This window comes from Serinus canaria, chromosome 11, assembly GCF_022539315.1.
Source record: "Serinus canaria isolate serCan28SL12 chromosome 11, serCan2020, whole genome shotgun sequence".
In the NCBI taxonomy this organism is placed as follows: domain Eukaryota; kingdom Metazoa; phylum Chordata; class Aves; order Passeriformes; family Fringillidae; genus Serinus; species Serinus canaria.
In genome coordinates, this window is record NC_066325.1 from 5,032,740 (window position 1) to 5,054,787 (window position 22,048).

The 22,048-nt window shown below is 43.2% G+C and overlaps 1 protein-coding gene across 1 annotated transcript in view; it reads left to right on the forward strand.

Annotated features, from left to right (window-relative positions):
• VAT1L (vesicle amine transport 1 like) overlaps positions 1 to 17,844 on the forward strand; it is a 56,045-nt gene extending 38,201 nt beyond the window's left edge. Inside the window, exons 8-9 of the mRNA XM_050978992.1 lie at positions 13,081 to 13,164; positions 14,989 to 17,844. Of these exons, the coding sequence (XP_050834949.1) occupies positions 13,081 to 13,164; positions 14,989 to 15,087 (183 nt within the window). The 3' untranslated portion in view covers positions 15,088 to 17,844. The remainder of the gene's footprint in view (positions 1 to 13,080; positions 13,165 to 14,988) is intronic.
• Positions 17,845 to 22,048: the final 4,204 nt, after the last annotated feature.

Sequence of the window (22,048 nt, forward strand, 5' to 3'; positions counted from 1 at the left end):
TGATTATACAGAAAATGACGGTTTGGGTATCAAAGCTCAGGCTTTGAAGGTGGTGTTGCAGTGCTCACATCTGAAAAGGCTGGGCCATCCCTGTAAGAAGTGAAGCCTCACACATCACAGGCAGCTCCAAATCTTTGTTTAAATGAATTCAGTTGGGTAGAATAGAGAGTGTGTAAAAGTGAATTCCTGACCACCACCAAATATCCACCACCTTGAGAAGAACCTGAGGGCTCTTTCTATTACATGCTGTGATTATGTCCGGGCTAAAATATCTTAAAGACCCTAAACTTTCCTGAGCAAGAAGGGAACAACCTTTGAGTTCTTCAGCAGGAGTAACAGGATCCTGTATCTTTCCCTTCAGTCTGAAGGAACCACCCAGCATCACTCTCAGAGTTCCTGCAGTTAAGCCTGTTTGCAGTGAGGCACACCGTGTGTGGCTGAGGTTACACCAGCCTTTGGGCTGGGGCACATCCACACCTGGAAATTGCACAGAATTGGAGGAGAAGCTGCCTGGGCTGCAGCAGGGATGTTCTGTCACACAGACACTTGTGCTCCAGCTCTGTGCTGCCCATTCCTGCAGCCTGAGTGCTGAGCTGAATCAGTGCTCACACTCCAGCACTGCACTTGCTGTAAACCAAATCACTTTTATTGCAGTCACACTGGTACAGGGTAATGGGAAGTTAAGGTCCTTAATGCAGGCTTAGAAGGAGACTTTTTTTTAACAGTGCCAGGAGAAATATTAAGTAATAAAGCAAATAGAACTGCAATATATATTGTAAAACTGTCAGCCAGCAAACAAGATAAATTCAAATACCTTTCATCTTGCCTGGATGAATTATTTCAATCTTGCTCTAAAGTGATGTAGCTCAATCTGTGGATAAGCTATCATAACACTCTATCATAACAACTGCATTACAGTTTAATATTACAGAGGGATTTGTTTTTGTTTGGTTTTAATGAAGTTGCAGAGTGGCACCCAATGGTAACATCTGACTTGGAAAGCTTTTTGAATGATTGAAAAATACTGTAATAACTTACAAAGAATTAGGTTTGCAACCCTCATGGCACTACTTTCTGGAACAAAAAAAATATTACACAAGGAAATCAAAAGAGAGGTATTTTCTTACTTGTATCATTAGGTACCTTTGGTATTTACCTTGATGAGTTTCCAGGATTTGCATAATTAGTTTACTGATTGGGGAAGGATTTTACTGAAGATAATCCATTGTTACAAAATAACGCAGAGATAGTTTTCAAAGTCACAACCTTAATGTGTTCTGCTAATCTGATCCCAGTAGGTGGATTTTTACACCAAGCTTCTCAGACTTTAGAAATTAGTGTCAAGGCTTTTCACTGATTACCATCTGGAAGACTGAATGTTCACTGTATTTTGTAATCCCTAAGTTTAGTTCCCATGATTTTGGAATAGTGATTCTGAAATAAAGCACAATTTCTGCTCCTTAGTAGTAATAAAGGAAGACTTAGAGGTTTTTTGAATATGTGGATAAATAGGATTTTGTCATTTTTTTTATTAATGATTTAATTTTCCCATATTGTGAAATAAGTAAAAATGGAGCTTAAGGATGAGTCTGAGAAATATGTAATAGAAGGTCTTTGGGTGAAAAATACTTGACTCATTTGAATCATTTAGAAAGCAAGATGCAAGCTTACAGAGGCTGAAGCCATGCTGGGCACAGGTTTTGTGCCAGACTTTCAAAATGTTCACCTGCCATTTGGGAAAGGTGCAGGACAAGGACATGTCTTCATGGGTCATGTAGGGGAAAGCAAGGAAAGTCAAAGGAAGAAAAAGGGGAAACTTCTCTCATGCAGGTTGTGGTGCTTGAAGTGTGGCTTCAAAAGTGCTGATGAGAAATGCAAAAAAAAAAATTGTTGGTGCTGGTAAGAGATGGAAAAACCTCTGAAAGAATATAGAAGTGAGTTTTGTGTGAAGATCCAGTTACTGCATAGTGGCTCTAGTGAATCACAGAACTGGAACAAGCCTGACACACACATCAGTGGAACTAATACCAACCATCAGCATGGAGTGCTGGAAAAATAATAGGAGATACAGAAGGACATTGCTTGTGGAAAGTTTTCTGTAGTTTTGCATCTTCCTGAAAGAAAGAAAATCCTCTCTAGTGAAGTACCCACAACTAAATACCTCCTCTATATAAAATAAACTCTTTTGTTGTGAATAGACAGAAATTTGTGTAAACAGATGCTGATAAAAGCTTGGAAAGCAGCAAGAAAGTAATTACCTGTGGAGTTTTGGTTTGTTGTATCCAGAAGGGGCTTGGAAGGGCTTTTGGTCCAAACATAAAACTAGAAAGAAATACCTTTTTTACACCATAGTAGCAAGGAATTGATAGTACAAATTATCTTATGCTTACAGACACAAGCCCAAAGGGCATCACAAGGAGTTCAGAACCTCAAGGTTCCATCCACACCACTGTGCAGCTTCTGGGAGGACAAGGACTGCTGGTTTGAGAGAGGCAAAAAAAGAAGCAGCACATGGAAGGGGCACTCTGAGTTCTCTGTCAATCCTTACATTATTTGACCCCAATACTGGAAGCTGTAATGGCCTGAGCACTAAAGCAGGGTTCAGGTGGGAAGGGCCCTGGCCCCTTCTGGCACAGAGCAATATTCCTGTGCAGCTCCAGAGAGGCTGGAGGATCCTGCCCTTGTCTGGAGAGGGCTCTGCTGGATTCCCACAGGGAGGGAACCAGGCAGGATTGCTGCTGCCAGGCTGGGCAGGGCACAGCAGCAGCACTGCCCTTCCACAGCCCAGGCACTGTAATTCAAAAGCAGCACAGCTCCACAAAAAGCAGAGGGCTTAGGATCAGGTCTGCATGTTCTAGGGGTGGAGGGGCAGGAGAGTTTAATGACACAGAACTACTGGAGCTGAGGGCAAGAGAACAAATAAGATCATCTTGTGGGTTGGTGCAGTTTTTCTCCAGGTGATTTTTGAAGAGATCACAGGGCAACATTGCTGAAGGAAGAGTTTAAAAGCTGATAGCATGAAGCTTGATAGTCAATAACAGCATGTCTTTTTTTTTCTTTTTTTTAACTGCATAGTGATGAATTTAATAAAGTTTATTTCCTGCCATAATTTGTTATGGCAGATTGTGATGGAGTACAGGAATAGAGCAAACTGAGCACCATGTATTAATTCAATTTAGGCAGCAGACTGCTGCACCCTAACAGAGTACAGAGGGTCTCTTTTCCCTCTGGCTGCCAAAATTCATTTGCAGCTAAAGGAATCTTCCCCACCATAAGAGCTGCTGCTGCAGAGCAGCATCTCTGAAGAGCCCAAGCTTCAGGGGGGTCTGGGGCATCCCTGTGTGCACACCTGGCTGCAATTTAATACAAGATCTATTCATGCCAGAAAGGTACCGTGAAGGGGACCAGTTCTGAGCTCCTCCACTTGTGGCTTTGATGTGCTCAAAACCATTTTGCTAGCATTGGGACCATGCTTTTGTAATTTCTACCATCACTTCCAAAGGGTCAGCCAGTCCTGGAGATCCAGTGGAACAGAGCAGGAGTTCTGGCTTTGTTGCTGCCCTAAAAGAAATACCAGTGGAGGACCCTAAAGCTGCATCCTGATTCACAGGGTGTCTTCTCTCAAGCTCAAATGTGTTCCAGGGATTTCATCACCAAATTTCTACCCCACAGAAACAAAAGGAATAAAGTAATCATTTTCTATAGTAATGCAGGACAAATATTACTTTCTTCGAGCTTATCTTAATAATAAGTGTTGCTGAGAAAAGACGTGCAGTGTAAATCAAATTGTGTGTCCATTCTGGCTCTATTCAGCTTCCGAGGTAATGCAGTCTCACAGAAATTTATAGCACTTTGCTGCAACTAAAGGTTTGTTTTCAGCTATCAGTGCTGAATGCCCCTGAGCTGTCCTAACCTGCTGGAATTCCCTGGGTTGATGGATCAAATTTCAGGCTCTTCTCCTCTTTTATCATGTAGAAAAGCTCCCACCAAACTGATAATCTAGGCACTGCTCTTTAGTACTTCTAAATATTTAATTTGTTGTTGATTCTGCCTTTTTTTTCCTGCTTTATCCCTGTTGACTCTGTAAGTAAAGGCTGGCAAGATTTGGCTCAGTTATTCTGTAATTACAAGGCTTTAAATCTCTTTTCCTTTGAATTTTTCTGAGACAAAACAAGCACTCATTGACGTCAGCAGGAGCTTGTAGGAATAAGGGAGGAGTGAAAACAGCCCAGCTCTGCAGCTGTAGCTCTCCATCCAGAAGATCTATCACTTAATAGGTGTCTTCAGCAGCCAAGGGAGGACTCTCAGTTTGCCTGTAGCATCAGTTTTTATTCCTTTGACATTTTTCTCATCTTGGGTCTGGTTTTAGTCTTGCTGCCATGGCAACATGCAGGGAGGCTAAAAGGTACTCCAGAGGAAAGGTGTCTCCTGGCTGACAGGCAGCAGAAGGGAATAGAGGCCATTGCTGCAGTTTGCAACTGCAAACAGCACTGGGGGGATGAAAGGGATACAGAAAGTATTTTCTGTTTGCACGTGTGCAGGAAAAACCTTGGTGCAAAAGTTCAGTGTGGCAGGGCATAAACAGCGGTGTTGGAGAAAATCATTTCTGCTTTCAGAGGGGTTTGAGCAGGACACTGATGTGACATGACAGGGAAACAGACTTCATGATCCAAGTTTTTCCTGCAGGAAAAATACTCCAATCAGCCCAAACCCATTGCTAGTGATAGTGGATTTTTACATTTTGATTGTATCCATGTTTTCTCCGTGCCCACGTAGGCGTTTATGAAAATCGGGCCCCGCATACCCCGAGTTTGATGTGTCTCCCTTACATACGCTCGGTGCTCAATTTCTGCATCTTAAGAGCTGGCTGCATTCACCACAGGCAGGAATAGAGCCTATTCAAAATCCTCTAAATATTATGCTGCTCTTCCATCTGCCATGCAAGCTGCTGCATACCCTCAGCCTGCAGGAGAACAGAGCCTGGGAGGTCTCTCAGAATTAATGGTGCAGGTGAGACAGGAGAACCCAGGCTGGCTGCAGATGTAGCTTTGCCAGCCTCCCATCTACCCAGCTCCCACACAAACAGGTAATTTTGAAGGATTTGGTCACAGCAGATAAGGCAGTTTAACACTAGAAGCACTTTTCTGCTGGCTATTCTGCTACACAGTGCAAGGGAAATATTCCTTTCAGGAATGCAGATCCTCCCCAGGGAAGTGTGCTGTGCTGAATACAGGTTATTCCATTGCCCTCAAGGGAAATAACCCCCACAGCAAAGGATGGCTTTGTCCAAATGACTGTGTCTGGTAGGATAACTGTCACTAATCACACAGGAAATCAGGGGTTTTTTTTACAAAAGCTTCTACAGAAGGCAGCCCGAGAAAGGGAAGTATTGCAAACTCACTTTAAAAAATAAAAACAAAATGGCTTTGAAAAAAAACCAGCATGAAATATTACCCCCCAACATCCTATTGTATAAACATGAGAGAGACATTTGAAGATTATCAAGGAGAAAAGAGCAGGACTAGATTTTGACAGATGCCTCTTTTGTGAAGGGCAGTTGGTGAGCACAGGAGGCAGTGACTGCTGGCCACGTGTGTGTCCTGGCTGCCCAGGGAGCTGTGGTGCCGTATTGCACCAAATCTTACTCCATGGCTGTCCCTTCCCTGAGCCCAAGCCACCCCAGCAGGGCTGGGTGGCTGCAAAGGGACATTTCCCCTGCCCTGAGAGCCTGGCAGGCTCTGCAGGGAGCAGAACACCACGGGTTCCCTCAGAGCTGCCAGCAGGTTCAGGAGCTGCTGCCCTTGGTTCCTTGAGTTTCTTCCCTTCCACAGACCAGACAGACATTATCCAGAATTCAGATGATGTGGTTTTCCTTTGCAGTGGCTGCAGTGTCAGTTTAAAAAGCCACATATACCAAAACCATGAAAGAAAACTCTTCTGGCCTGAGAAGTGCCTCTGCAATTAGAATGCAGCTCACAATCCATATTAAAGAGAGCATAGCTTTGTAATAGAGCACAGCAGTGAGCCTGATAAAAATTATTTTGCTCTATAGCACTAATAAAAGCTATAGAATTAAAGCTTGGCTTATTGGGATCTCAGCTAGAATCAACTGCAGCATGCATCTTTTTTTCTTCATTACTGTCTAGAAATAATGCTTAAATAATTATTCCTGATATTATTGTTTGTAATTCTAATGGAGGCAGCTCTGGGCTCATTGCAATAGGGCCAGTTATGAGCAGCAACAGAACAGAGTCAGCCCTAGAATGAAAAATGGGCATGTTTTTAATTCAGATTATTTTTTCATAAATGTGAAGGAGATTTGGATCATTACCTGTGACACTTGGGTTGCCAAAGTAACCTTGACTAGCCAGCTGATGTTTGCACAGCTCATGGCACTGTCACCATGGAGACCTGTCCGTGTGATTTTGCAGGCATGATGCAGTTGCAGGCGTCTCAGAGAGGAATTAATTGTTGGTGAGCAATGCTCATGCAGACAGCTCTGCCCTGGCAGACAGAGCCTGCACTCCAGCACCAGCTAAATTCTTCATTTTTGTTTTAGCTGCACAGAGAGGACAGGGCAGGGCTGACAGGAGGGAGCTCTCTGGGCTGTTGAAAGGCAAACACCAAGTTCTGCTGATGGAAAGTTCATGCTCAGATTGGGAGGAGTGGTCAGAGAGTGCTGATCTGTGTAAAACCCATGCTTGAATGATAATATTCATTTACAGAACGTTTGTTTGAGTGATTGAAGGCTAGGAACATTCCAGGTATTCCTTTTTTCTCCTCCCAGTACCTGCTCTCCCTCATTCATGTGCACCTAGTGATGTCAGGGAAATTCCACCAGTGGAGCAGGGGCTGAAATCTGTCTCTACATACAGGATCTTCAAAATTCTCCTCCAAAAGCAGCTGTTGTGCTGAGCTTTCCATTCTGACCTCTGATGAACCTCACAATGGGACTGGAAGTGGATTTTGGATCTGTTCTGCACAATGCCAAACCAAAGACCACACAAGCCTTTTGATAAGAGATTTGGTTCTGTTTCTGATGGTTAAGCAGGCTAAGGGGTGCTCCCTCCTTTCTCCTTTTTCTTTGGAGAACAGAAGTCAGCCAGCCTGAAGATAAAGTCATTCTGCTGAGGTGAAATGCTTTGTTCCACCTCTTTTACTTAATTCTGAGTGGGCTGGATGAGGACAGCAGGTCAGAAGGTGCTGTCACTATTTCTGGGTGCTGCAGCTGTGATGAGCAGGCTGCAGCAGGAGCAGCTGGGGCTTCTCTGGCATGACCTACACCCCTCAGGGAGACACAGTCCAGGCTCCAGAAACTGCCCAAGAGCCAGGACTGAATGGGTGACCAGCAGAACAGTGTCACTGGCTTTGGGCCATGCAGTGACGCTGACATGTGGGGAACTGCTGTGAAGAATCACTGGGGCACCAGCTTTGGAGGTGTCTGTGTTGGACACTCTCTTATGAGAAAAAAAACCACCAAAAATGGATGTTTAAAAATAATACTGGGCAGAAGTGCTCACAGGAGGGGGTGTGGGCAGAAGGGACTTGGTGGGCAGATGTAGGGAGTAAATGCTACTCCTTTTGTTTTTGCTTTTGGTCTGAAGAATCAGCTGAAGGATTAAAGGGGGGGTGTAGCTGGAAAAGCAGGGCTTTAGGCTGATGTGTGCAGCACAGCTTAAAATTTATGAGGGGATTATTTCATGGCTAGAGAGGAACAGTCATGACATGCTGGAAGGCTTGGACGTTTTCAGTGTGCAAGCAGAGGATGAAAGGTGATTCTTTGAGATGATGTATAAAAATAAACAGGAATCTTGAACCTAAAGGTGTGGAACTAATGAGAGGGAAAATTGCAATTGTAGATCATAACCTGAACTGATGCTCTGCTTCACTGTGCCCACCTGGCACTGAGGGATGTTTCCTTTGGGTGCTGATGACCTTTTAGACAGCTCGTGATGATTCAGTGTTGGAATGACTGGGGAGTTTTACAGATTACACTGAGGTAATTGAATTAACATCACTCCTGATGTGGATTAAATTTGTAATCTTAGCATAAGATTCTTTAGCCTTTCATACCATGGCCTGATTTACCAAAAGGGGAGTGAAGGATTCCTTTATTGTGAGTAGAAATCTTTTCAAATACCTCAGGGAAAAACACTGTCATCAGAGGGCCTCAAGAAAAGAAAGGACAAAGCCCTCTGCCACCTTCCAATGAACCTGCCTTAGCTGACAGTGAGGGGGTAAAGAAGTTGTCTGCAAGAATGGAACTGCAATCTGTAGGTGGGAGTTTGTGCAACAGACTGCATCCAGCCTCATGCAGCTAAAGAAAATCCACTCTTTTCCTGCACCAGTGGCTTTTAATGGCTTTTTTTTTCAGAAGTAAATGTAGAACTTCACTAAAAAAAAAAATCAATAAAATTAATCACATTACTGAGCTAAAGAGCTTCATGTAGGATGATGAAAACACTGTGTTGTGACATTTCCACTAGGAAGCTTTTCCATGGCATGTTGCCCTCATTGTTTCTCCCTCCTAAACTCCACATTACTGATGTGGCCTGGAGCCCCCAGTGTGTTATGCTGGCAGAGAGAGTGGTTTCATGATCCAGCTCCCAGTCTCTTTCATTTTACTCCTGAGACTGGTTCCTTGTGAGAGCCAAATGCAGAAATGGATCATTATGTTTAAAATAACATCTGAAGGCTTGAAAATAGCATCCATTTCTTAGGTAGGCTGCATTTCTCTTTCACACTGCAAAATGGTGCAGCAGATAATTAGCAATACATTTTCCACTTAAATTTCCCTGTATTTATAAAGCAGCAGACTGCTCTTGCTATGTTCTGAGAGCAAAATGGAGTTCCAGAGCCAGCTGAATGTCAGCAAGAATTTAGGAATACGTCAGTAGAGATTGCTGTTGGCTCCTGATTTGGAATGCAAGCAGACAGCAAATTAGTTTGGTAGTAAAATGGGTAAGTAAGTGGGGGCCTGACGATAGCAATACAAAGTTGGAGCATAATTGCTTGTTTCAGGCATGTATTATTTATAGAGGATCAGACTTGCACCCAGGAAAGTGTCTCTGTTCAGGAACTTTCCAAAGGAAAAGGAACCAGGACAGCAGAGGTGGAGACCTGAAATGAAAGAATCAAGATGAAAAGCCAGACAAGAAATCTGTCCCAGTTACTGATTCCACCTGGGAAAACTAAAAACAAACAAGAAAAATCCAAGGAGAACATAGGGAAAAAAGGAGAATTTAGGCAGGTGTACAATATGTATTTCAGGGGAAAAAGTGTCTTTTACTTGATTTTAAATGGACTGGTTTTACACCCTGACATCAAAAGCTGTGGAAAAGCAGGGTAATCAGAAGCTGGCTGCAAATATCCAGTTACAATGCCAGCATGTTGTATTAGTTGTTCTGTTTGGAATACACCTTGGTTTTCATTGCTTTAGCATTGCAGGTACTGTTTGAGTAAAAATTTTGTAGTGCCTGCTATTTTTATTTCAATACAAAAATCCTTTTTGTCTGGTCAGAGTGGTTACAGGTAATAACATGCTTCATTTGGAGCTTTTGTAACCTATATTTCTCAGAGAGAAGTGTGTTACAAATTAGTCAGGAGCACTGACAGAGACTTCATTAAACTTCTCTAAGTCATTTGTGGGCATATTGTGATTCCTGAAAGCTGCTTTCTTACTTGCTGTAGTAGTGTTTCACTCTCTGCTATTATTAGTACTTTACTATGTAGAAGGAAGAAATTAACATAATTATTATTCTCTTTTTTCTATGCAAGCTTGTATTTTACTTTGAAGGAAAATTGCTGTCAGCTCACTAAAGACAGAATAACTGCAATAAAATCATACACAGGTGCTGTGTTCAGCACTGGGGAAAAGTTTATGACTGTTACTGTGAAGGATTCACTTTTGCTTTCAATGAAATAAAAACTTTGCAAATTATTAACTAAAGAGAAACTGAAATATGGGTTTTCTTGAGAGATACTATATCAATTCAGTGTATCATTGCCAGGACCAGTGGTCCACTAATGTGCAATAGCTCTGGTTCCATTGCAGAGCTTTGACAGAAATTGTGTCAGTCTGGGGGCTCTCAAGGCTAAAATCTGTATTTTGGCACTAGGTCAGACACAGACCCTCTCAGGGCTGAGCCAGCCTGAAAACAAGCACAGGACCATGGAATTTTCTCCTTTATTCCTATCAGTAAACACCCCTTTGCACTGTTTCCAGTCCAAGAGCCCTCTGAGGGTGATTCTGCACAAGAATAATTTCAATTAACTCATCCACATAATCAAAAGTAAAATCCATTTACTTGGCTTTGAGCTGACAAATGCAAACAATATAGCAACCAACATGGAATAATTGGTGGAAAGAGATTCAGGGGTTCTTCTTACAGAATGCTGTAAGCAGAGGGAAACCCTTGTGATTCCTTCTGCTGGAAGGGATGTTTATTTTGAATCAAACTTCAGCCACTTCAGGGAACCTCCAGAAAATTCCAGAATTTCTACTTGCCTCCCTGTAATTAAGCCTGGGTCTGGTTTTAACCAGGTACAGAGGGATGCACTCTCTTCATTAGGAATATGCAAACACTGAGGCACAAACTCACAGAAGCTCCTCCCTCTGTGAGAAAAAACCCTAAAAGTTTCCCTGTAGTCTGTGCAGAACAATTAACCATACTTGCACAGCAAAGAAGGTTTTTAATCCTCTCTGTCCCCTATAGAAGAGGGAATGGTTTCAATAGGCACCTCGGGAAACAAGGAGTTGCAGTCTTGGTTGGACAAGTGGACTGTTAGCAGCCATAAACATAAAATTACTCATTTCTAAAACAGCTCATGGTCCCTTAACTCAGACACTGTGTGCTGAATGGCATTGCACTAGGACAGAGTGGGGCTGACTGGGTAGGTAAGTTGCAAATACCACTAAAAGGCACAGATGTTGTATCAGCTTTTCAAATTCTTTTCAATGTTTTTATATATTTTAATGGCTCCATCTGGATTCCATAGCCACTATTATTGTTGCAAGTTTTATTGTTCCCCCTGCCTCTGCCTGCTGTTTGCATTTGCAAGTTACTTACAAGTGTCTTGGAAACAACTCCTGAACCTTTCTCCAGGGTTTTAAATTTGATATTGTGAAAAAGCAGGGAAAGCACATTTTCTCAAATTTGCCTTGCTAAATACGATATGGTGCAAATTAAAATAAATGTTGCATGCCCTGCTTTCCACATGATGTTCTGGTCATAAATTGCAGTGGATGGGCAAGTGTGTTTGCTGATTTCTCCAATTCTGTTATTTATGCTGTGCTGTAACCTCCTAAAAGCTTGATTTGAGTAATAACAGACATTAAAATTATACAGCTGCTGCTTCTCCAGCATCATGGCTGGATAAAGGAATATTATCCACAGTGCAGGGCTAGTCTGACAGGGTAGTTGAGGGTTGTTTATGCTCTAGGGTAGCTTCATAAAAGGTATTGTGATTTTGTGGACTGCACTTGAGGTCAGCCTGCTATCCAGTGGGATTCAGAAGATTTTGTTTTCTGAGGTGAATTTACAATTATGCCCTAAATTAGAAAGCCATTGCTTTTGCAGTGCAATTTTTCTTTTGTTCCAATAGAATTTTTCTTAAGTCTGGTATTTAATAATTGAGGGAACACCTCTAAAATTCAAGGAGTAATTCTGAGTCCACTGCAGTCAGCTTCCCAAGTAAGGCTGACAGATGGGAAAGACATTTTGTGCTGTGCCCAGCATCCATTCAATTTAATTGGAAGTTGAATGCTGTATTATTTTTTAAAATCACGTAGCTCCCTCTGTATTAGACATTGAGGGAATATTTTGGGGGCCTGGACCCCAATTCAGGCTGTTAAATGTACTGTGGGACCCATCAGGTCCCAGCTCAGCATTTTCTTTCAAACATATATGCCATTATTCTTAAAATATTCCATAGAACTATGTCACAGGTGCTAAATCCTATTAACATAAAACTCATTTTTGTCTCAGCTGGCCCTGTTCTTCTGGCAAAGAGCAGCATGATGAGGATATGGGACAGTCTTTATGGGCACATTTTCAGTTCCTGAAGTTTCCCATGGTGAAAGTGAGGAAACTCTTGACATCTTCCAATTTTTAGTGATTTATAGAACCATAAATTGGAAGAGACCTTAAAGCCCATCTCATTCCAACCCCCTGCCATGGGCAGGGACACCTTCCACTATCCCAGGGTGCTCCAAACCCCATCCAGCCTGGCCTTAGACACTTCAAGGGATCCAGGGGCAGCCCCAGCTGCTCTGGGCACCCTGTGCCACTGACTCAACAGTGTTGATGCTGCACATTTAACATTCAGTGCAACACACTCACCCACAAATTCAATTTATCAACAATGAGCTCTCCTGAGCTGGGAAACTCCACACATCAAAATAAGCTTCTCTCCAGTGCACTTGTGAGAAGAGGTCCTTGTGCCTTTCTCACATGCACTAATTGCAGCCAGCTGTTAAACAGATGGGTTTGGGGATGTGGTAGAACACCAGTTATTTAACATTTTTATTTAAAAAAAATAAGGGAAAAAAGTGACCTAAAAAAAAGGAAATAAATGTTTGCCTAGGCAGCAAGACCCACAGTATTGCATTAATCCCAGCCATAGCCTGGGCATGGCATTTCCTCTGTGGCAACCCATAAGAAATTGAAAAACATCATAGGTCAATTAGAAAATGTTTCATATTTTCAGTGAAAGTAGGATGTCTTGGTAAATATTCTGCAAAGATGGAATGCAATGAAGAACCCTTCAGAATTACCTCCCTGAGCCTGTGTTCCTCCCTGCAGCTCAGCTATCCATCACTCTGGTTCTGCATTAACCTTATGGATGTGTTTTGCTATTCAGAGATTGTCCTCAGGACTCACATCCCATTTTGGCAAGCACAATGCAAAAGCCAGGCCTTACAAAGTCTCTAAAAAATGTTTAACTCTTTTCTCAAGCAGCTCTTTGAGTGACCTTGCACAGAGCACACCCTAAATGTTTCACTGGTTTGGGAAGGGAGGGACTCAGGGTTCTCCCAGGGTGTGACTGAAAATTATCAATAGTGATCTTTATTTCTTTCAGGTGAAGGAGGCCATGCAGAGAATCCATGACCGAGGAAATATAGGAAAACTCATTCTGGATGTGGAGAAAGCACCCACTCCCCTGGTGAGTGCAAAGCACAGACATGATGTACAGCCAGGCATGCTACAGCCTGGCACTGACTTCTGGACACATGCCCCCTCTAATGCTTTTTGACACTGATTTCTTCTAAATCTGTAGCACCCAAATACCACCAGTAACCATAAATTCTGGATTTTACCCAAGTGAAATGTACTTGCTGAAGTGCCAGTGGTTACTTCTCTCTACTGAATCACTATCTGCTTCTCCAAAAATGTGCCTGCAAGTGTTGGACTGGGGTAAAACTGCCATGGGTCTTTCTGCCCTTGTGAGGAAAACAAACAGACTTTTCTCAAAATAAAAAATTCCTCTATTAATAAGTAGATTGAACAGGAAAAAACCCAGTCAATATTGCCGCAGTGGGCAAACATAAAACTGGTTTTTGATTCCCGCAGTAAAGTTAGAGTTTATTTTTGGCAGGAATTTAGTTTACTGGTTTGTGTAATATATGAAGTATAACACGTAAATATTTCTAGAAATATCCTGAAGGAAGATAGTAGTGATGGAGCTCTAGTTCCACTAGACTTGGAGCATTTAGGATGGTCCAGAAACCTTGCAGAGAGCAGTGGTAAATGAAAGCCAGGCTCTCCTGAGCATTTGCTGATGGTGTAGGAAACAGCAGTAATGCAAACCTGACTTTGAATCCGTACTGATGGGTGAAGTTTGCTTTCAGACCTGAGAAACCTCCTGTTTCAAAAGAAAAGAAAAGAACCTAGACCATGAGTTAAGCTCTTACTCACTCTAAAACTGCCCCCAGTCTCATACAAACTCTCTGCAAGGAAAAGGAAGGCTTTGAGGACCTCACATGTGGAACAATACACTATCAACAAAGGGTGTTAACTCAAAAATGGGTAACTTCAGAGCAATTGTTTTTCTGCATTAAAATCAGGCTGTGTTTGAGATTTTTATTTCCACCAGAGGCTAATAATCAATCAGGGAAGGAACATCATTGCATTTCTCTTTAAAAAGTAAATAGCTCCCTTGCTTATTTGGTTTTGAAGCAGCTATAAGCTAATAGAATCTTCTTGTGTCCTGAGAGAGGGTGTATAGATGGGTGTAGAAGAGAATCCAGTCACACCAGTGTGTGCTGTTAAACACAACCCCCACCCAGTGAACCAGACTCTTGTGCCTCCACAGACCTCACACTGACAGGGTGAAGTGCTGCAGGGTCCTGCACCTTTACACAGCTTGTAATAAATATTTCCACGTGAAAAAACTGCTGTGTACTCCTTGCATGCTGTTCTGAGCTGCAGGTTCCTGCCAATGCCCACTGCCAGTGCAGGCATCTTCAGTAAAATACGAAAATGCAGTTTCTTCCCACTCCTGTATGATCTGGGATCTGCACTCTGTCGTGGTGTATCCTGCCAGCATCTATATCTCTAAAGTTTCATTGGGTTTTTAATGTATAAAAGAAAGGAAATTACCCCCTGAGTTTTCACACTGTGCCTCAGATGGGGCCATCCATTAGAGCAGATACAGGAGCTGTAACCCAGAGGAGCCAACTTCCTACACAGCTGTGTTTCCTATCCAGCCTTACTATCAGTTTACCACAAGTGCATAGAGCAGAGTCCTGGTGTGCAGCTGTCCTCCAGACAGCCTTCTGTTAGGAAACAGAGCTGGGAGCAGCTTGCAGGTTTGGCTGGGAGTGGTGCAGAGCCAGCAGAGGCTGTGCCCAGACAGAACGCTCATTCTCCTGTGGCAGCCCCTTCTCCTTGAGTTTCCAAGGTCTCTTTAGGAGTGAATCCAGCTGAACTGAGGAGGAGCTAAGGGGTGAGGAGGGTGCTGTGATGTCCTTGATCTTCCCTGGTGCAGATGGCCAACGACAGCACGGAGACGAGCGAGGCTGGGGAGGAGGAGGAGGACCACGAAGGGGACAACGAGAACAAGGAGCGCATGCCCTTCATCCAGTAGCAGCCAGAGGTGGGCAGGCAGCAGGAGCTGAGGAGGAGAGAAGGGAACAAGACTGGGAAATCTCTTCTGTGCATCAGTGAACAAATGCTGTAGTACAGTGTGTGTTGTATTTGTTTGCAGTCAGCTGAGCTATGAGCTGTTGATCATTGTTGTTTTGAACTCAAGTGCCATTCTCATCCAGTGCAGTATTACCACATTTCTGTGTAATGCCCAGTTTCCCTGTAGGAGTCCCATGGATTTTTCTGTTCTTGTTTGAAAGCCTTATTAACTTACTGTGTAATTTTAGATGGGCATCTTTTTCATGCAAATTCCAACATCTTGCATAAAGTTATTTGGGAGGTTTGGGCTTTTTTTGCAAGTTGGAAACAGTAAAAAAAAATTCCCTACTTGCTGTCTGAAAGATTCTAGTAACTGGAGGGATAATTTTCTATTTCTGGATTTTCAGTGTTAAAATAGTTTTCCTTTAATGAACCACAAATAAAAGTTGCAACAAAGATTACTTTTCATTTTCCTCAGTCATACTTCAGCATTTCACAAGCAATCCTATCTTCATTTTCAAAAGTATCTCATCCAGAATCATGGAACCTGAAATTGAGCAAGAAATCATTAATTGAGAGGCTTTGATCAACATCTTCTGGTAAGGACATATTGACTCCTATGTCAAATTCAAACCAATTTTAAATTTCATTTTTAAATTGCATTGGTAAGGATCACTTATCAGGATGTGGAAAGAAATTTGGTGACGGAGTTTATTGCTCTGAAATTGCTAATGTGTAGTCAGCTGTCAGGCTGGAGCTGAACTCCTGCAGAAGTTAACCCTGTAAAAAATGAGGTTTAGGCCTTAATCCCACCACAAATCATGTACAGGGATAGCTTCTATCTAAGTGAATTATTCTGTCAAAAGCTCTGCTCCTTATGTACAGTTACATTTATAATTATTTACAGGATCAAGTATTCAAAGACCAGCTAGTCTTATCTACCTCCCACTAGTGGAAGCTATAGCTAAACATAAAAAAAGTAAATATTTTTTCCACGTCCTTCCCCTATCCAAACAGCAGCTACTCAGGTCCTCAACTGTCTTGTTAAAACAGCTTTTTTAAAATTACTGTGATCACGTACAGTAGAAATGCTGAAGGACTGGCAGAGACCTTGCTTAATGCCTACAGCTTCAAATTAATAGTTGTTTTTGCAAAAGAAGGTATTTATCCAGACATGATTAGCTGTTCACCAAAATCTACAAGTAGCATGTTGTGATAGAAGCTAAAAATTAATACAGAAAAATAAAAAGTGGGGGCTTCTCAGGGTTTTCTCAGTGTGAGAGGACTTCTGGGTCTGGATGACTTTTATGTGTGGTTTTAGAAGATTCTCGTTAGGTTTTTTCTGTTTGTTTGGTTTTTCTGCCTGAGAATTAATGTCCATCTCTTTACACTGTACTCATGAAGTCGCTGTCAGATAATTGTGCAGATGGTTCATTCTGAAGGAGTTCCCCTTGGGTCAAACAAATTCAAAAATAACAGCAAGAAATAACTGTGGGGAAAAATGCCAAAAAGCTGTTGAAATATTGATCCAACCAGAACTTCATTTTTCTCTTCACTTCATTATAGTTGAGTTTATTTTCAAGCTGGACTTTCCTCTACTTCCAGTGCCATTTCGGGCCCAAACAGGGACTTTTTCCTCAGAAGAAAATATATATTCAGCCAGAGTTTTCCATTTATTGGGCTTGCCAGCTGGACTTTTAAGAAGGGCCATTAGGTTTTCATGACTCATCAGCTGACAGCAGTAGGAAACATGCCCAATTTTGTTTTGCAGCTAGTGTAATGATGTTGTCCTGCAACAGACCTTAACATAACTAGGAATTTTGATTTGATGCCAAAGTGAGCAATATTGCTGGTGACCTTCGAGCTGGCAGTAAGTGGCATTCTCAAGGCCTTAAATTAGTAGGGCAAGCAGAATAGCAAACCCATTCTTCTGTTCCAAACCACAGTCTGGTGGGCTCTGCTTCTAAATTACCCTGCAAGACAAATATGGGTGATCTTGGTCATGGCCACAGACACCACAGGGACAACAACCACATAATTTTGGCTAGTTCTTTCTGGTTTTGTTAGCAAGGCAAAAAATACTCTTCATGCTGATTCATACCAATTTTAGGGCCATTTTCTGATCAGCAGAATGTCAGGTAATTGCAGTGGGTACAAAGGAGTGCTGCTGGAAGTACCTGAGTGCAACGCAGCTGAGTGTGACCATCAGCAAGCTAAACCCTGCCCTGTGTTTTACTGGTACCAAGAGAGCATGGAGAGAGGTGGCTGCTGATATCAATGGAAGTTTTCCAGGCATCCATTCTGGAAGCAGGGTGTGTGCTAGCAGAATTTGGCCCACAAGCCCTAAGTACCTTTCAGGAGACCACAAGCAGTAGTGTCACATTGGCAGGGGTGGTGGACGAGGCTGTGCTGGTCAAACTGGTGAAGCCAAGGCTTGTCACTGACCAAGTCTTACTGTAGCAGAAATGAAGGGTTGTGATTACTACTGACAGTGTTGTTTAAACAACTCTGAGACAATTGGATAGTTTCTTCAAGTGAAACAAATTATTTCTCAATTTGCCTTAAAGGAACTGTGAAAGCTTCTTTAACTTAAGCCTGATTGAAGTGAACTGAAACACTGTTTAATTGTATTTGTTGCTTTAGAGCTTTTGTTATATTGTGCCTACAAAGCAAATTATGTTTACACAAAACTATAAATAAAATGTTGAGCATAGCATTATCCTTGGTCTGTATGTTTTATTCTAGTATTATGGTCACTTTAGGGAACTGAGTTGGAGCTGCTTAAGAGGAAAATGTAAGGGGGGTCTTATTTTCCATTTTGGTCACTGTGGGATGTACAAATAATTTATTTTGACTATTACAGAGTAAATCGAGGTTATTAAAACTTCTGTGTGCTGTTTTACAGACCATTGACAATGTAGATCTAAAATTTTGAATGTAACAGTCTAAGAAATACAGAATATTATATGGACACCTTTTACTAAGAGTTTAGGGAAGTGTATTTTGATACAAAGAGAAACTAGGACTCAGCATGCCACAAAAGTTACCCCCAGAGAGATAGCTCCTTTCAGAAATTAGAGCTCCCTAATGGAATAATCTTAAAGTAGAATCCAAAAGCAGTCATCACCAGATGAGCTTATAGAAAGCAGGAGGACATGACTGAGTTTTGAATCCCACTCTCCTGGACCTTGATTTTAACCCAGGGCTCTGTGCCTTCGGAACTGCTGATGGTTACCGAGCCCTACAGTCATCTCCAGCCTGCACTGGAGTACATGGCTTTAAAGGTCTGTACTGGCTTTAAAGGTCTGTACTGGCTTTAAAGGTCTCCCTACACAAGGCAAAGAAGTGAATGAACTTCAGTTTAATATCTAAACAGGGAGTGTTGGCTTTGGTTCATTTTAGCCATGCAGGGCACATTCCAAAGCCTGTGATGTCCCTGGAAAATCTCACTTCAGTAGTTTCCAAATCTGCTCTATAATCTCAAAGCTCAGAGGAGCAGTGCTGAGTGTGAAGAGTAAATTTCTGCCCTCTGTTTTTAAGCTTTAATAAGCCAGTAATGATCAGTGCATCCATAATCATGGGGTCAGGATGAGGCTGGAAGCAAACAGCCATAGCCTTTTGCAAATTCTCTGTGATTAGCACCAAAGCTCTGCCTTTGCCACCTTTCCCACTGGGCTATCTGCAGTGCCCTGTCACATATTCTACCACAGAGCAGGATGGGGCAAGCTGCCTTTGTGCAGCATCTGCATGAATGCAAAAATACACCTCATCCTCTATGTGGTGCTTCTCCTCTCATTTTTTGGGAGCTCAGTGTTCCTCCTGACTGGGTTTTTCAAGAAAGATTCTCCCAGCTTGGTCACAATTGCCAACACAGCCCCCAGCTCAAGAAGAACTATGCAGGAGTGTGTCCCCTGGCAGCACTGGGGTCCCTTGATGTGAGCCAGTGCTTTGTCCCACTGCAGAAAGAGCCAGAACAGAGCACACACTCTAGCAGCTGTGTGGAGCAAAGCTCCTTTCTCCCAGGTAACTTGTGACAGCCAGGCCAACATACCAGAGTTCTCCTGGGAGGGAGCAGCTGGGAGCACGAGCACGAGCTCTGCTCTCTCTGCTCAGGGCTGGCTGATGGTGCCCAGCTGGCCCTGCCCAAGCTCTGCTCCTGTGTTTGCCTGGCATGGCTCTGCCAGCTCCCACCAGCACCCTGCAGGAGCTGCAAAGCACTGGGGGAACAGTGAGGAGGAGTGAGAGGATGAACGTGGGGGAAAAATGAATTGTGTGCTCTGCCCAAGAGTAACCAGGGATGAGGATCTGAAGCATGTTTTCTGTTGATTCATGTGTGTGCTTGGAGGGCTCCCAGCCTTTCTCTGAAGGGGTTCCACAGTCCCTCCAATACTCAATCATCATGGTTGCTCTCTGGTTGCACTTCAGGAAATTATTTTTTTACCTTCTGAAGGATATGGGTTACATCCACTTCCATGCCCCAAAGAGAGTGACACAGAAAGTCCAGGTGGCCATAACACACGTGGATTAACCCTTCTCATAGGGAAACCTTTCTTCTCACTTATGGGAACTGCAGGCATTGTGGGCAGGACAAGGGAAAATAGGGAAGGAAGAAGCATTGACAGCCCTCATAGTGATTGTCCTGTCTCTTAAAAACTCCTACACCTGCCATCATGTAAGATCAGCTTTCATTTAGGAGGGAACAGCCTGCACAGTTGGTAAAAGCTTTAAAACTCTTTCAAATGAAACACACTCCAAAAAATCAAATGAAGATTTTTTTCAGCTTCTGCAGCCTCATGGTGATGAATGCTTGATACAGATACCACCATTCAAACTGGGCACTCAGGGATTTCATGGGATTCAATTAAGAGATGCCACTGGCACTTGTTAGTTTAGGACCAGCAGCTCCCACACACTGAAAAGGGGATGGGGTCTGTGACCAAGGGAGGGCTGCAGGGATGGGGGCTTGCTTCTTTTCCTTCAGATATTAAGAGAGCTTTGATCTGTCTGGAAGAGTTTCCTTCCCTTGCACAGTGACCCGGCTGAGATGTTACAATTAGCCCAAAAGAAGTGGGAAAAGTTCTAAAGGAAAAATTGTTTCACTGTGAGTGCTGAGGGGTTGGGGAGTGGAGGTTGAGCATTTCTCTGGGGCAGGTTTGCTCTTAGAACCACAGGGGTGAAGCACCTGGGCCTCCCATGCCCACAGCTCCTGCAATGTGCCCCTTCTGCCCAGCCCAGGTGCTCTGCCAGTCCTGCTCCATCAGCCTCCAGCTCCCTGCTGGAAGCACCTCTGCTTTGCTCTGCCAGAGCTGGAGATGTGCCATGTTCTGCCAGCCACTGGCTGTGTCCCTGCCAAACATCATCTCCCTGAGAAGCTGCAGGGTGCAGCACAAATCCTGTTGTGCCTGTCTGCTGGGGAATCTGTGGAAATGTGTTTCCATGAGAGCTGGGGCTCACTGTGCCATGCAGCAGGACATGATGCAGCAGGACATGATGCAGGACATGCAGCAGGACATGATGCAGCATCTTCCTGGCCTGGAGGAGCACAGTGAGATGGCAGGGATGCTGGATGCATTATCTGTGCCAAGGGTTTCTCTCCTTGGCTGGCCAGGTGATCAGCTAATACCAAACATTTGTAAAGGCTGGTGTGCCAGGTTTGCTGAGCTGTGACTGCTGTGTCTTCTGTTGTGACAGATATTCTGTGGCCTGGAGCCCTGTTAGATCAGTGATGTTTTCCAGAGGCTTCCAGGAGAAAACATTTCTTTTGTTGCTAACGGAGAAGAGAGATGATGATGATAAGTGAAGTGTTTTTCTAAGTCAACTTGATTTGGCAGATTATTTTTCTGTTTCTCAGCTGCTGGTTTGTTTTTTTTTTTTTTCCTTATAATGTCTGCATTTTATATTAGAAATATTTTCCCACTGTAAAAAAAACCATGAAGTCTCCTGCAACTTGCCATGTATCTCTTTGCTTGCACAAAACCACCCCTTTGAGTTTCTGAACCATTTCTGCTGTAGAAAGGAAAAATGAAATGATTTGTCTAATGCCATAATACTGCCATTTGGCTTAAGGCCTTATGGTTCTTTGGCATTAATTCTGCATTTACCAAAGGAACCCTAATTACCAGCAGCTGTGCTGGAAGATTTGCCTGCATGGCTCACAGCTGTGTCTCCAGTCATACCTGCTCCAAATGGAGGTGCACAGAATCATGTTCTGAATGCCCTCTGCTAGGGCCCAGCCAAGAAAGCTCCATAAAAATATAGGGGTTTGAGAGATAATAATCTAAATTTTCCTTGCTTTCCCATCAGATAACTCAGAGCACAAAAGAACACTGAATGTGGTCATTAAAAGAATTCTCTGCCAGTTTCTTGATCATTCCCTCCATGCTCATCAGGATGCCTCTGGTGAGGGCATCCCAGGGAAAGGGTGACTCCCAAACCCAGCAAGTGCCTGGATTCAGAGGAGGCTGCAGCTCCAGCCCCTCTGGCTGATCCTTCCTGGTGAGTAGAGCTGAGTTTGCTCCATCTGAGGATCAGCTGGGAAATGGTATTGCAGAGAGGGCTGTAAAACAAGTGCCAGCCTGAAGTCTGATTGCCAGGGGATGCTGAACCCACAGAGCAGGGTGTGTTTGTGCAGGGGGGCACTAGAGAGGGCAGTGCCAGGCTCAGCACAGGCACAGGGCAGCAGATTTACAGAGGGAATTGTCTTTAAGGTCTCACTTGAATGATTGATCTGGAGCCCCTCACCCAAACCTGCTGGGTGCCACTGGCTGTCCTGCAGCACACTTGCTCTTGCCAGTCCTTACCCTCCACACACCACATGTCTCAATTTCAATACTGTATTTCTTCCAGCACTTTCCCTGAGGTTGTGGTTTAACTGCATAGAGCATACATAATATGGTTCATGTGAGATCTTAGATCTGTGTTTT